This window comes from Ipomoea triloba, chromosome 8, assembly GCF_003576645.1.
Source record: "Ipomoea triloba cultivar NCNSP0323 chromosome 8, ASM357664v1".
NCBI classification, from domain to species: Eukaryota; Viridiplantae; Streptophyta; class Magnoliopsida; order Solanales; family Convolvulaceae; genus Ipomoea; species Ipomoea triloba.
In genome coordinates, this window is record NC_044923.1 from 8,699,799 (window position 1) to 8,716,104 (window position 16,306).

General features: G+C 33.1%; 1 protein-coding gene across 1 annotated transcript; it reads left to right on the forward strand.

Moving 5' to 3' along the window:
- The first annotated feature begins 4,972 nt into the window (after positions 1-4,972).
- LOC116026578 (subtilisin-like protease SBT1.7) lies at positions 4,973-7,228 on the forward strand. The gene has a single exon (XM_031267900.1). It carries the CDS (start codon positions 4,988-4,990, stop codon positions 6,962-6,964), a length of 1,977 nt encoding a protein of 658 aa, XP_031123760.1. The 5' UTR covers positions 4,973-4,987; the 3' UTR covers positions 6,965-7,228.
- Positions 7,229-16,306: the final 9,078 nt, after the last annotated feature.

The window sequence follows — 16,306 nt, forward strand, 5'->3', positions numbered from 1 at the left end:
GGCAGGTCGTCGATGGGCTCGGCGCACGTTGCCGCAAAGGAGGGGAGGAGCAGTGGATTGTGGAGGGGCTGTGGTGATTTGGTCTAGTGAGCACTGGTTCGGCTGAAGGCACATGGGAGGGCAGCGTGTGGCGTTGATTTTTGGGTTGACTTAAAAAGAATATCCACATAAGCTAATTACCTGTGCCATGCCATCATAGTAACCTGGTAACCTGTGAAAAATGTTAGATGAAAAAAGATTAATGGTTTGTGTATCGAAATGGACGTTATGAAAGTTCAAGGTGCGACATGAATAATCCAATATAGTTCATGGTGCGGGATGACACTTTAGCCTTTTTTATTTATTCTCAATTCCAATAATTCTATTCTTCTCTATCAAATAACTTAATTTGAATTCATACTTTATTCTCACTTTATTTATTCCAACCGAACTAGAATTACTTTTCTCCATAATTTTTTTCTTAAACGCCTTGTAATTTTTGAATTGTTAAGATTCGAGAGATAACTAGAAATGTATAGGCAAATTATTGTGTGGACCACGATTCAAAACGACGTCGTTGAATTTTACGAGTTAGAATAATATACATTATGAATTAGAATAATGTACTTTCTGTATAGAACAATGCATATTATGTATTAGAATAATAAAACTTAGATAATGTACTTTATGAATTAGAATAATATACAGTATGCTTAGAATAATTTACATTATGAGTTATAAAATGTATGTTACAGTGGTTGCATAAGAAAAAATTATGCAAAACAATGTCGTTTTAGGACTGTGATTCACATAGCTGCGTAGAGCTTATTGAAATGCATATCACTAATATTACTAAAAGAAAAAAAAATCAAATTAGGCCATTAAACCATAGATGAAAGTCTAACTGAGGCACTAAATTAAAAAAAAAAAAAAAAAAAAGTTCAATCAGACCACTTTAACTTTCAAAATATCATCCAATTTTTGTATATTATCGGTTGCTCCAAGTTAATGCCAATTAAACCAAAATTACTGGCATATGACGCAGAAAACGAAAATCTTCTGTGGCCCTGGTAAATGGTTGTTGGCTGATTGGGTTGGCTGTTTGGGTTTGGTTATTTGGGTTAGAAGGTATGATTTGTTGATAATATTAGCTGATTGTAGAAAGTTGTTTGATAAATTAGCTGTTAGCTGATAGCTGTTTGGTATAATTTCTTTTTTCAAAAAGCTAATTGAAAAGGCTGCTTTGAGTAGCCTTTTGAATTTTAGCATTTTGGAGTTACAAAAAGCTTATTAACCAAACAACTAATAGTTGTCAAATAAGCCAAAATTGGCTGATAGGCTGATTATTTACGGCCTATAACTTTTTTCTGAGCTACCATTATTTCAAAAGTCATTTTGTGGCATATGCCAAGTGGCTAATAAAGTCATTTTACAATTTAGCTTCTAATTCAATCTTTTAAGTTACTTATAATACCACATATTACCAAAAAATTACAAAAAGGAATGTCAAAGCAAATCTAAAAAGAGAGTTAATATCCATTTTGATCCCTCGACTATTAGGTAATGCGTAATTTAGTCCATCGATAATAAAAGTATTGAATTTAGTTTTCTAACTTGTAAAATCATATTCAATTTGGTCCTCCGTTAAAATTGTCATCCATCCATCGTTGTAGAGAGGAGCAAAAAGTCCTTTTATCTAATAGTCGAGGGACCAAAATGGGTATTAACTTCTTCCCACTAAATTATCTTGTATGTCAATTCTTATAGACTTCTAAAATAACTCCCGCTCTAACAAACTAATTGCTCTTTAACCAACTAGTATTTACACCTGTGCGATGCACGGAATGGGTTTGTTATAATATATTAAGAATATTTGAATGGATATACAATTATTTAAATTATAACATCAAATATTATATAGTGCAAGTGAAGATATGAGTTGGGTCATTTATGTTTGTTGATGTTACTATTGCTTGAATTCGAGTAAATAATTGCTCAAATTAATAGCTAATGTGTAGATGTAGGCATGCAGTGTTGTAACTTTAGAGATTTTATATATCATTGTTAGGAATTTTTAGAAATTGGCCCAATGTGCTCGTTCTCTGGCAACTTAGTTATAGTAATGAATTGCTATCTTAATTCATTTGTATAGATGATATATTTTTTGTCTAGATATATAGCAACTTTAGCATTTTGAAAAAAAAAAACATAATATCATTGATTATATTTACACATTATTGAAAAACCTCTTTGTAGATGACATTAGAAGTCGCAACACAATCTTGTCCATCCTCGTCTACTGCTAACACCAATTAAACGTTATTAACTTTTTTACCAATTAATTAATAATATTATTTTGTGCGGGAAAGTTGAAGGGGAAGATTTTACTTTTATCAATAGTATTGATACATGAATATAGAAACAATACTACCAATTAATAGATATTAGTTAATTTTCATTTTACATTTTCTTACCAAATAAGCTTTATTAATTATTTGACCAATAAAATATTCAATTAATTTACTACAAAATTTTGAGCGGAAAAATAAAATAGGAGGATATTATTACTTTTATATATAGTATATATGTTTTTGAATGATCCCGACATCCCGTACCAACATATGTTTGGTATGTATATCACATGTCCTTTTCATTCGCTCTTTCTATATTTAATTATTATGTAAATTATATATTAAGTTGTAATACCAAATACTAAAATTGTTAATAAGTATAGTTATCATTACTCTATGATGTTTTTTCTTTCGCAGGAATGGTATTACAAAATCAAGCTGTTTGGAAACATTACCTGGGAGTCATGGAGTAGGCACTCCAGTGTCTGTTGGTTGACTGCAGAACGTTGATATTCCCGGGACAAATAATAACAAATCAATCGAAGCCTTATACAACTTTTCTTCGTCTTGGGGGATAGGTCAAAAGAAGAGACAAAAACAGGCTTCATTAGTGAAAGAAGAAAATTGTTTTTGATTTGTAGAATAGAAAGAAAACAGGCACAACAACAAAATTTGCAGATTTGACAGTGGGGAGGTTTGGAATAATTGCACTGCGTTTCTCTTTTAAAGTTCTCAGTATAGAATTAGAGATTTATATAAGGTTGTATCTTATTACGATAGGATTGTAGTATAATAGGAATTGTAATGTAGAATTGTAGCACCATAGGAATTATAATGTAGAATTGTAGTATGATATGAATTGTAATGTAGAATTGTAGTACGATAGGAATTGTAATGTAGAATTGTACAACGATAGGAAAATAGGATAATGCACAATTGAAATTTGTAGATTTCATTGACTGGATATTAATTAGATCGATTCTAAGTATTTCTATATTAATTTAAATATATACGATAATGCACAATTGAAATTTGTAGATTTCATTGACTGGATATTTCATAAAAAAATAATTATTTAAAAAAATATTTTTTTATAATTAAATTGCAAAACATATTTCATATCAATTAATTAATCAAATTAAATAATTTTTAAAATTCTAATAAGAAGATACAATGAAAATATAAATAGATATGAATTAAAATAATTTTTCAAAATGCTAATGATCGAGAAGATAATGCTGTCAACAAGATTTGATCCTTGAAAATTTTAACAGAGAGACATACTTATTAGGGAGTACCAATTAAGTTATTTCAACCTTTGTGAATTGATGAAGAAGGCTCTACTTATGTCTCAAGGCTCCACATTGCTACAAATACAAACGCCAAAAGATATTGACTCCAATTGTAGGTTACGTACCAGCTGTTTTTTTTTTTTTTTTTTTTTTTTGATAGAATCAGTTGTCGTTTAATGCCCTATAGATAGATTTATGTGCGCTTCTAATTTAGCAGAATACTTTAAGGGGGCGTTTGGTAAAGTAATCCAAATTACCTAGCTAATCTGAGTATGATAATGTTATATTACCTTGTTTGGTTCAAGTTATGAGATTACTTGCTTGGTTAAGAATTAAGCTCATTATATTATTTCTAGTATAATAGAATTAGGCATTATTATTGCCAATGTAAAAAGACTCTGATCTCAATTTGAGACAGTCTAAAATTCTTATTCTTAGTAGGGTTTAAGGTCTAAAATATGTATAAATAGACACTAATCACATGTTATATTCATCTAACACAAGATACCTATATTCTCTCTCTAAGTTCTCTCTATATTTTCCTATATTCTTTTTATTTTACTGGTGGTGTTGACCTACTGTTTACTACTCAAAAATCATAAAACCAACAGCCATGTTAGCCTAATTTTTTCCAACCTTTGTTCAACTCCATCCCCCAAAGTTCCCATTTTTAGGTCCCACGTTCTAAATCCTCCTCCATGCAAGAAACAACCCGAAAAGGCCATATACCGTTACTAGTAAGACAAGAACGAAGAAACCATTGTCCAATTTAACAAACGCGGCCTTCTTTCTTTAGTTAAATATTAAATGCAGGCATAAAATCATCCGCCAATTGGTTGCATTGTATGAATAACCAACGACATTAACAACCCCAAATCAGTGTCTTACATTAGCCCTTGTTCTCTCCAAGCTCCAATGTTGCTTTTCAACGTTGAAACCTAAGCCATTATATATATATATATATATATATATATATATATATATATATATATATATATATATATATATATATATATANTATATATATATATATTCAACGCAGTGTTGTGTATATATAGCTTATTGCGTTCTTCCTGTTTTAGTCATCAAATTTGTGTAATAGCCATGACCGGTCCAAACATTATTTCTGTTGTAGTTTGTTTCACGTTGGTGTTTCTTCATTCGGTTGCTAGTGCAAAGTACGAGGATACTTACATTGTCCGTGTAAGTCCACCTGCCGCCATTAATGGCTTCTCAGAGGATAATTACGAATCTTATTTCCAATCATTTGTGTCAGACAGTGGTAGTGATGAGGCGGAAAGGTCTCGAATAGTGTACTCATATCGCCACGTGGCGTCTGGGTTTGCAGCGAAATTGTCCCCGGAGATGGTGAGTGAGATGAGGAAGAAGAAAGGGTTTATCTCTGCTAGGCCTCAAAAGGTGTATCATACATACACAACTCATAGTCCTAATTTCTTGGGGCTTCACCAAAACTTTGGGCTTTGGCAAAACTCGAGCTATGGGAAGGGTGTGATCGTGGGGGTTTTGGACACCGGAATCACGCCCAACCACCCGTCGTTTAACGACGAGAACATGCCGCCGCCGCCGGAGAAGTGGAAGGGGACGTGCGCGTTTGAGGGGAGCGCGTGTAATAATAAGCTAATCGGCGCGAGGAATTTTGTGAGTGAGGTGTCTCCGCCGCCGCCGCCGGTGGATGAGGAAGGGCACGGGACCCACACGGCCAGCACGGCGGCGGGGAATTTCGTGGCGAATGTGTCGGTGATTGGTAGCGCGAAAGGGACGGCGGTTGGAATGGCGCCGCTCGCCCATTTATCCATCTATAAGGTTTGCACGGAAGATGGGTGCGCGGAATCGGCCATTCTGGCCGCCATGGACGCCGCCATTGAAGACGGCGTGGACGTGCTTTCTCTCTCGCTCGGCGGAGCCTCGGAGTCTTTCTTCGAAGACAGCATCGCCGTGGGCGCCTTCGCCGCCATGGAGAAGGGCATTTTCGTGAGCTGTGCGGCGGGGAATGACGGCCCGGATTACTCCACTTTATCCAACGAAGCTCCATGGATTCTCACAGTCGGGGCAAGCACAATAGACCGGACAATTAAAGCCACGGCCGTGCTAGGAAACGGGGAACAATTATCCGGCGAATCGGCTTTCCAGGTCCACAATTTCCCACCCACTTTATTACCTTTAGTATACCCGGGCGCAAAAGATGAAGACGCGGCGCTGTGCGGGGCAGGCTCGTTGGACAAGAGTGATGTGAAGGGGAAAGTTGTGTTGTGTGATAGAGGGGGTGGGATTGCCAGGGTGGACAAGGGGAAAACAGTGAAGGAAGCAGGTGGGGCCGCCATGATTCTTGTGAATCAGGAGATAGATGGGTACACCATTCTTGCTGATACTCATGTGCTTCCCGCCACAGAATTGAGTTACAATGATGGGTTGATTGTAAAAGGCTATATAAACTCCACTACTACTACTAACTCTCCCCCCACAGCCACAATTGTGTTCAAAGGAACAATTATTGGCACCAAAACTGCCCCATCTGTTGCATCATTCTCCTCCAGGGGACCTAACAGTGCTAGCCCTGGAATCCTCAAGCCTGATATTCTCGGCCCCGGGGTCAACATTCTTGCCGCCTGGCCATTTTCTGTCGATAACAACACTAGTAATAATGGAAATGCAACTTTCAACATTATATCCGGGACATCAATGGCAACTCCCCACCTTAGCGGGATCGCGGCGTTACTCAAGAGCGCGCACCCAGATTGGTCTCCGGCTGCTATAAAATCCGCGATCATCACTACCGCGGACCAGTACAACCTAAACGGCAGCAAGATTCTCGACGAAAGGTTGGTTCCTGCTGATGTTTTCGCCACGGGTGGGGGCCACGTGAACCCTTCAAGAGCTAGTGATCCAGGGCTCATATATGACCTCAACCCTGATGACTACATCCCTTACCTGTGTGGACTCAACTACACAGACCAGGAGATCCAACAGATTGTGCAACGCAAAGTTGAGTGTTCCCAAGTTACAAGCATACCTGAGGCACAACTTAACTACCCTTCATTTGCTATTTGGTTGGGACAAACCAGTTTGACATATTCCAGGACAGTTACCAATGTTGGTGAGGCAAACTCAATGTACACTGTTAAGGTGTCTCCGATTCCAGGGGTTGATGTTGGGGTCACGCCGGACACTCTGGTTTTCACTGAGGTGAACCAAAAACTCACTTACAACATCTCCTTTAGCCCATCATCCACACCAGTGGATGAAGATATGGTTCAAGGGGCTATTGCCTGGGTCTCCCAGAACCACATTGTGAAAAGTCCCATTGCTCTTATTTTCCAATGAGGCCCCAGTTGAGAGGACATTTGACACGGTGGGAGTATTTCACCGCTCTAAATGCCTTAGAAGTGACCCTAAAGGTGGACCGAACCGATTACACTTGACTAGTTTATATACCTTTTTTTTTTTTTAATAAAATAAGGCTACAAGCTACTATTGTATTTGATTCTTATATTTGCTTTGATTACCTGGTTAACTCGGTTTTTTACCCTTGAAATAAGAATTTAAATTTTTTTTTCCGTTGTATTTTATACATAATAGATCTTTGAAGATTGCTGCTAGGTAGTGCAGATTAGAATAAGTATTTTTAGAAAGAGTTTTATTATTGATCAATTGTATTTACAAAGTACATGAAGGATGCATTTGTAGAGGTACAAGAGATAATCTTAGCTAGAGCAGGACCAGTAAAAGTAGAGTTACAATAATACTCAAAGATGAAGTATGAATCTGTGGCACCCTGAAATATTTTAACATGCATTATATTATTCTAATCATTTTCTTCCTAGGAGTTATTATAATTTTGCTATAAAAATCTGTTGGGGTTAGCCAAAGTTGGGCTTTAAACATGAGAGAAGTGATATGACATAGATAAAGACAAAGCCCATGATAGGAAATTAAAATGTGTTACATAGGTCGTTTAGCAGGCAAAACATGTCGAGGTTTTTTTTTTTTTTTTAGTACTACAAGTTACTTTGTGCCACTAAATTACAAGGTCATTAGTTCTAATAATATGAGATGTTATTTATCAGTGGTGTATAAAACTTTAAACTTATAAACTGATAGTGCGGGCATCAAATGTTCCCTTATTGTTATAGTTCATCGATGGTTTATAAAACTTAAGTAGTATATATATTCTCCCACCCACCAGTGGCATCTCTGACATCCTTGGTTAAGGCTATTCTGCTGTTAGTCTACTAATTCGAAGGACCTTAATTTGTCTATTAATTATTTATTTCTTCTTACAATTATATGCTGCAATAATTTATAGTACACAATAATAACTTGGGCATCAAGATGTACCGCAATTAATAGTTTTTTTTTATTGATAAAAGATGCAGCATAGACCATACATACATACATAAATATATATAAGCACACATACTCATATGTATGTATGTATGATATTAAGTGGAAATCAAGATTTAAAAAAAAAAATTAAAAAAAAAAAGGTGATATGGAAGAAATTTCAACTTTTCCAATTCATGATGGACTCCTGCACTTTTCTACCATTCCTCTCCAGCAGCCAAAAACATACAAAGCTTTCTGCAACCATTCTGCACTTCTTTATTCCTAAATGCAAAAAAAAAAAAAAACAAATTAAAAAGGTTTTTCTGTTAAACCACACAAAGTACACATGATAATTTTTTTGTAGACCCTGTGGTGTTCAAAATAGGCTTTAAGTCCATACTATACTCAGACTAATCTCCGTTATATATCTTTATTTGTACCAGATCGATCCAATTAAAGGGCAAAGTGCTGACCATATTGGTTTTTCATACGAAAGAGGGTTTTGAACTTCCGACGGCATTTCTTAAAGGATGAGAGTACCCGGTCACTCACGCCAACCAAACTGTTTAAAGTACCAATAATATTCCGGTGAAAAACTAACCTTTCATTTAAACTTTGGGTTGAGCTGAGGCTAGCTTTTTCTTTCTTCTGCATCTACTCATTCTCCAGCCTGCAAGATTAGGGTTGCATGCTTCTGGCTAGCTTCAATTAGGGTTTAGGAAGCCAGAAAAAGCCATGAAAGCTTGTGATTTTTCATGGCTGATGGGGAGGAATGGAAGAGAAGTGCAGGACTCCATCTTAAAATGGACAAGTTGAGGAAATTATTGTTTCCATATTATTATTATTTCCTTTTGCTCATCTTGTAGTGATGATATATATATATATATATATGATCTTCATGTTCTCTATTTATAACACTTGGAAATTGTAGTTGGCAGTCCACGAGAATTTAACCTAACCACGAGATCCTTGACCAGACCACCGTGGGTCCAAGTTCGTACACATGTTATCATTCATTTTATGATACAGGTCGCCATATTTCAACATCATAGCATTTTTAATAGGAAATATCATTTCAACGTTTTTTTCTCTCTATTCATAGGATATTATTAAATTTTTACAATTTTTTTCTTTAAAAAAGTTAATCATTTCACTAATATATAACTAATAATACAAGAGACCGTCTCACGAATCCTTATTTGTGAGACGGGTCGGGTCGGGTCAAGGCACCATGCAAATGTCATATTTATATGTGCAAATGTCATACTTATGTGCTCAAATATAACACTAATCAAGAATACAATTTTTGTTACTTATAAGAGAAAAAGTAATACATTTTTCATAATAAGTAATGTTACGTTGACAAGTGCTCCTTACTTATAAGGGCAAATATAATACTTTTGAGGAAAAATGTAATACTTTTAAATCGAAATGTAAAAGTATTGTATTTTCCCTTAAAAGTATTACATTTACCCTTATAAGTAACAAAAATTTTATTCGTGATTAATATTACATTTGAGCATATAAGTATGACATTTGTTCATATAAGTGTTACACTTGCATCTTGACCCGACCCGATCCGACTCGTCTCATGGTGAGACGGTCTCACACAAGTTTTTGCCATAAAATACAAAAGTTTGCAAAATCTTATATGATATACAAAGAATATATATAAAAGGCAATGATGATAAAATGTGAAATTCAATTGCTCCTGGGCCTACACTCTGGCTTGACAGAAAGTGGAGAGGTAAATAAGAATGACTCAATGACTCATTAGGTGGGAGGACCATGTCAGGTGTCCACAAGGAATCTATCACAATAAGAATAGAAATCTAGTGATGTAATAAGATGGAGTATTAACTTGTACATTGTGATTTCTCTCTTATACACTCACAAATTATTTTTATTTTTTCCTCTTGTTTTTTTTTCTCCTCCAAGTTGTTAATAACATCTTAAATAATATTGTTAAATATAATAATATGTACACTATGCTTCTTTCTTGCACACTTTCAAATCCTTTTTAATTTTTACATTTATGATCTCTTTATACATAATATATTGATATTTTTATTTATCCTTTTTTCTTTATACTTTTTGTATATTTTTCTTCTCATAATAGTTATAAAATCTTGATTATATATATAATTTACCATCATTTTTATTCATTCAGTTTTTTTTACCATACATTATACGTGTTTGTAACTAGATAAATTATCCAAAGTAATTAACTTTGTTTTGTAAATAATATCTTTTCTCTTTTCTAATAATGCATTTCAATTAAGTAGGGATATCAATCTTAGCTCGAAATTAATGGGTTTGCTTGATAAGGCCGAAAAATTATATAGGATTAGGGTCAAGAAATTTTAGCCCGATAAGCCTGATTGCCTAAGCAGTGGACTAGCCCGATAGTTCGAGCAACTTAAGACTATTCTTTGTTTCACAAGTTATGTGGAACAAAATATACAAGAATTTATATGTAAGCTCATATTTAGTACGTAGTAGTACTTTTTAATTAAATATGTAAATAAAATTTTAATAAATATATTATGAAATAAAATATTTTTAATGAAAATAAATAATAAAAAATCTATCATAACTATTATATTATATTGTAAATATATCAATTATATTTAATTAGAATTTGAAAATGGAGGTTTAGATTGATTGAATGATGTTTAAGTTTATACGTAGTATTTATTAGTGTATATGTGCTAGTTTATTAAAATTAAAAGTTTAGAATGTTAATTTGATAATGTTCAAAGTTTTAACTAAGCCTCCTGATAAGTCCAACAACTTGAGGTTTTGGCGGAAATTTTACTATGGATCGGGTACACAATGCATGGAAGTCCATGCATCAAAACGACGTCGTTTTGATTAATGAAAAGAAACAGCATCCGCCCGCGCCGTTAGGAGTAAAGTAGCTCTATATTAGTGTAACATGTTCACTTTCGTTTTATATACACTACAGTTTCCTTTCAACACAATTACAGTTTCTTTTCGATATAACTACAGTTTCATTCCACATTATACACTCAAATATGTGAAACTGTTATTCAGTTTCATTTTATATATGCTGTAGTTTCCTTTCAACACAACTACAATATCATTTTGATATAACTACAGTTTCATTGGACAATATACACTCAAATATGTGAAACTGTTATTCAATTTCATTTTATATACACTACAGTTTTCTTTCAACACAACTACAGTTTCATTTTGATATAACTACAGTTTCATTTGATAATATAAAAACAAATGTGAGGCAGTTTCATTTACGGAGCTCCGTTAAGATGTGACGGCAACCGTTTCTTCATTTAAAGAAACAGTGCCGTTTTTAGACCATGGTCCACAATAATATAACAACTGAGGTTTTGGAGAGGCCAAGAATTTTAAAACTCGACTAAAAATATATCTATAGACTTGAATTGATAAACCCAACAAGACTAGCTTGAAATTGAACGAGTTAACCCGAATGATATCTCTACAATTAAGTTCACCAATCGTTTCAATCACTGGAATGGGTATACATAGAAGGGTGTCATCCCTGATTCCTTCTTTTCTTTGTAATTACTCGTTATCTTGATGACCCAAAAGAGTAGTGGCTTGGGTGATGAGTTTGGTGGCAATAGAAATTAGGTTGGTGGTGATGGTATTTTTTTTGGCAATTATGGGATTTGTCTGGGGGTTGGTCGTCGCGGACAAGGGTGGTGGTTGGAAGCATGGGTGATTCGAAACTAGTTTCTCCATTTAATTCTAAACGATTTTATTAGGTACTCAACTTTGATTATTTTACCCGATTAAATTTTCGACTGTTAGAATCAAGGTCTAAATACAAAAAAAAATCATTATAGTCGACAATTAAATTGGATAAAATCATTATAGTCGAAGATTAACTTAGATAAAATTACTATAGTCAAGAACTAAATTGAGTATCAATATAAGTGAAATTATCAAGCTATCTCAATATATGATTCAATTGAGTAAAATCATTAAAGTGGAGGATCTAAACGTTAAACTGAAATAGTATGAAAGGTTCGTATTATAGTTAAGGTTCTAAAGCATCTAATTCGATTTGAGTCATCAACTGGCCTGGTTCAAATCAAAATGTAATCATCACTAATGATGGGCTTGTATGTGATTATATTATTTGTTCAATGTATTTTGGGCTATTTGTACCAATTATCTTGATTTGGCTTTTTATTACATAACTTCCGACAATCTAAATGCTAAGGAGAAGTGGCATAAAAGACATTTCGTATAAGCAAATTCAAGAATTCAAAAGCTCAATTGTCATTTATCAAGTTCAAAGAGGCTACAAGAGCATCTAGATTTACTTATCGCACTGTTTAGTAAATAGTTGTTAGCTAATTTTGTTAGTTGATTGGGTTAGAAGTTATAATTAATTGATAATATTAGCTGATTGTAGAAAAGTGTTTGGTAAATTAGCCGTTAACTGATAGCATGTTTAGTATAATTTCTTTTCTCAAAAGGCTAATTGAAAAGGCTGCTTTGAGTAGCATTTTGAAATTTAGTATTTTGAAATCACAAAAAACTTATTAACCAAACACTTATATTGATTTTTTAACCAAGCCAAACAACTAATAATGGTCAAATAGGCCAAAATTAGCTGATATGCCAATTATTTACCAAATATGACCTATATCATTTCAACTCTCTTAGTTGAAAGTTCTCTACCATGAGTAGATAGAAAAGAGTAATAAGAGTTGTCTGAGAAAGTCTGTTGATTAGTGATAATGGCTTTATGATTAAAGCATTGTTGTAATTGTACTGAAAGTGATTATAGGGGATTCTTTCTAGACATTAGGAGAAGAGTGGACTAGAAAGATTACATCACATTTGAATCATTATAAAATATCTTGTTTCAGTACAAGAAGTCTTGAGAAATGTGACCAAAGCTGTTGGACACATTTCTCAAGACTCTTAATTGACTTCAAGATATGTTCAGAAAGGTTGTTGAGCAACTTTTAGGGATAGACTGATGAATTTGACATAAAAGATATTGGGTGAAGTCTTATGGTCAATGTGTGCAACATAAAAGAAATAGATGACAATTTTTGGACACATACCATCTCGTAGGGCGTCAACCGATATATTCAAAGTCATTCAATTTTTTAGCTCCTCAACTCTATAAATAGAGCCCCTCTACTTTAGAAGAAATGATATTAGAGTAGGTTATGCATTCGGATCCCATTGAAAGCATTCTGCGCATTTGAGATTGGCAGGTGCTAGGAGATGGATTGTTAGGTAAAAGCTTAGAGAGACAAGTCTAATATCCTGTCATCGGAACATGCTATTATGCAAGTTTAAGGAAATACAGTTGCACTTTCGATACTAGTTATAACTTTTGACATAGTATTAAGCGTGTGATCCCGACAATCTTCAGATTGACCTATCAAGATTTATTGGAATCAATAATGTGTTGCAAGGTGTAGGATTTGTCGAATGACTTTTACCAAAGTATAGATCTACTGCATAAATATCTTCTATTATATAATCTTCTGGACAAAATTTGTTGGATAAAAACTCGAAATGAATAAACCAAGCCTTATTTTGGCCTTTACAATCTGTTATATCAAAAATGATAAATACAACATAAATTTGGGAACACTAAATTCTTTAACCTGCACATAATTAACATTATCATAATCTAAAGAAAATTATTCCATATAAATAGTCAATTTAATCAGTGGGAATTTATGAAATATAAAAAGATTAAAGATTAAAGATTGTTTTACAATTAGATAGTTAATAGATAAGTAAAATAGGATAGGAAGGGGTTTTTTTTTTTTTTTTGTTGTATAAACAAAATATTAAAAAAAAATAAAAACAAAAACTACATAAAACAAGAGTGTGCCAAGCCGAGCACGATAACAATTAATAAGATGCGTATTCCTCGAGGATAAATGTTCATTATATTCTAATTAAATGTCTGTTATCATAATGTTATTAAAATTCAATTTTGAAGTGCATATTTAACATTATATATACTTTATTCATTTAAAATTGTTTATTTACTTGAGGCAACCCTCAACCGATCGAGTTGGTTAGATAGTTAGGTTGGTAATTATAAGATTTAATATATTGAAGTAAGACATAGTAAAGTAAATTACAAGACATTGAAGTAAGATTCTATTACATTAAAAAGTAATGGAAAAGTAGAGTTGAGATATACAAGGTAGTGACTTGTGAAGTAACTTATAAGAGTAAAGGATATATAAAAAGATTGTTGTGTCAAGTATTTTGATTAAATTTTTCTTTACTATATAGTAGAAGGTTTTCAGAAGCATATGTGTTAGTGGCCCTGTTTGGTAAATGACTGTTACCGGTAGCTATTAGCTAATTGGTTAGATCGTATAAATAGTTAATAAAATTAGCTGATTGTAGAAACGTGTTTGGTAATTAATTGTTTGGTATAATTTCTTTTTTCAAAAAGCTAATTAAAAAAGTTGCTTTGAGCAACTTTTTGAATTTTAGCATTTTGGAGTTACAAAAAGTTGATTAAGCAAACACTTATATTGATTTTTTAAACAAGTCAAATAGCTAATAGTGGTAAAATAAGCCAAAATTGGATGATAGGCCAACTATTTTACCAAATAGGCCAATATCGATCCTCATTGGTTAGTACATTTTTTTATTTTAAAAATTGGTTAAGTATTTAGTAATTAAAATAAAATAATTTAATATTTATTATTTTAGCAGTGGAATTAAATGCAATAGTTAGTGGTCTAGAATAAAACAACAAATAACTAAGATAAATGATTTTAATTTGAAGCACATAAAAAATAATTTTTAATCTTTATTTATTATGTAGGTTATCAAAATTGAGAGATATATTATAAATGGCATTCTAAAAATCTAATACATTAAAATATACTTTTAAATTTTTATATTGTCATTTTTTTTTCTGTTTAAAGTTATTTATCACAATCATTTTTGTATTATTTTAAATTTAACTCTAAAAGCATATATATCTGAGAGCATCCTTATCAGTGGAGTTTTTTCACGGTAATTGAGAAGTTTTTGTAGATGTGATTAGGAAAGAGAAAATGAGGTGGGAAGAATAAAAAAATAAAACAAATATAATTTATAAAAAAAAAAATCAAAAGGCTTTGTAACAGGCCACGCCCATGCGAGCGCATGCAGTGCACGCGCCCGCATGGGCGGCTGCTGATACGCGCACAGCAGCCTAGGTTAAAAAACAATAGCTTTAATTTGTACTGTAGAAAGAACCCGATTGTTGCAGAAGCTCTCCCTTTCTTCTCTCTCTTCTTCTCTCTCTATGCTATGTGGCAAATCCCTGACAATAACCCATGAAGTATCCATTGATATGGCGGATGCTCTAAGGGTCTAAAACAAATTTATTTTGATATCATTTATATCATGCATGGACTTATGATCCACGAGAGGACTTAAAGAATTAGCATTTATTGCTCCTTTGGTTGAGGAGTTTTTGGCCAAATGCTTAAATATCACAAAATTACAAAACAATAATGATGTTGATAAGGTGGCTAACACTACAATTACATGCTTGAACATATATAGTATATACTATTGATAAACATGAACCATGCATGTGTTTTCAACGGTACCAAACCTAACAACTACCGATCCATCATGGTCGGAATTCTCCAACCATCTTCATTGATAGCGGATAAATTTTGAGCAATTAATTTTAAAATTTTAAAAATATTTAAATATAAAAGAAAACGAATTAGAAAAAAAACAAACTAAAAGAGAAAATGTTGAGATTAACAAGAACAAGAAACAATAATAATGGCAGACAGTAAAGAAGGTAAGTAGTTCGACAATTTGCCTACGTTCACGGGAGTGGATTAGAGTCATTCTTTTATTAATTGTGGTGGTAATACAACACCTAGAGATACAAGAGTAATGTATTTATAGGCATCTACCTTTGTATCATGGGCCCGACCCAATCTACTCCAATCATATTCCTTATATGAGACAAACTCATATTCTTGAGACAAACTCAACAAATCTCCACCTTGGCAAATATGCCCTTTAGGAGAAAAGACATATCTCGCATATACTCACGGGTCGGGACAATCATGCTCATCTTAAATCTGTAAACACCCAACAAGTTCAAACAATATTTGAACTTTTTACTAGTAATTGTCTTTGTCTACATGCATGTTGCATTCTCACTTTTATGAATATTTTGCAATAATATCTCATCAAAAACAACTAACTCCCTAACCTGATATGATATACTTGATTTTTAGTAAAAAAGATGACTTGCATTGTATAGTCACCACTAGAATTTTATTTAATTTTGTTGTTATTTTAGAATTAAATTTA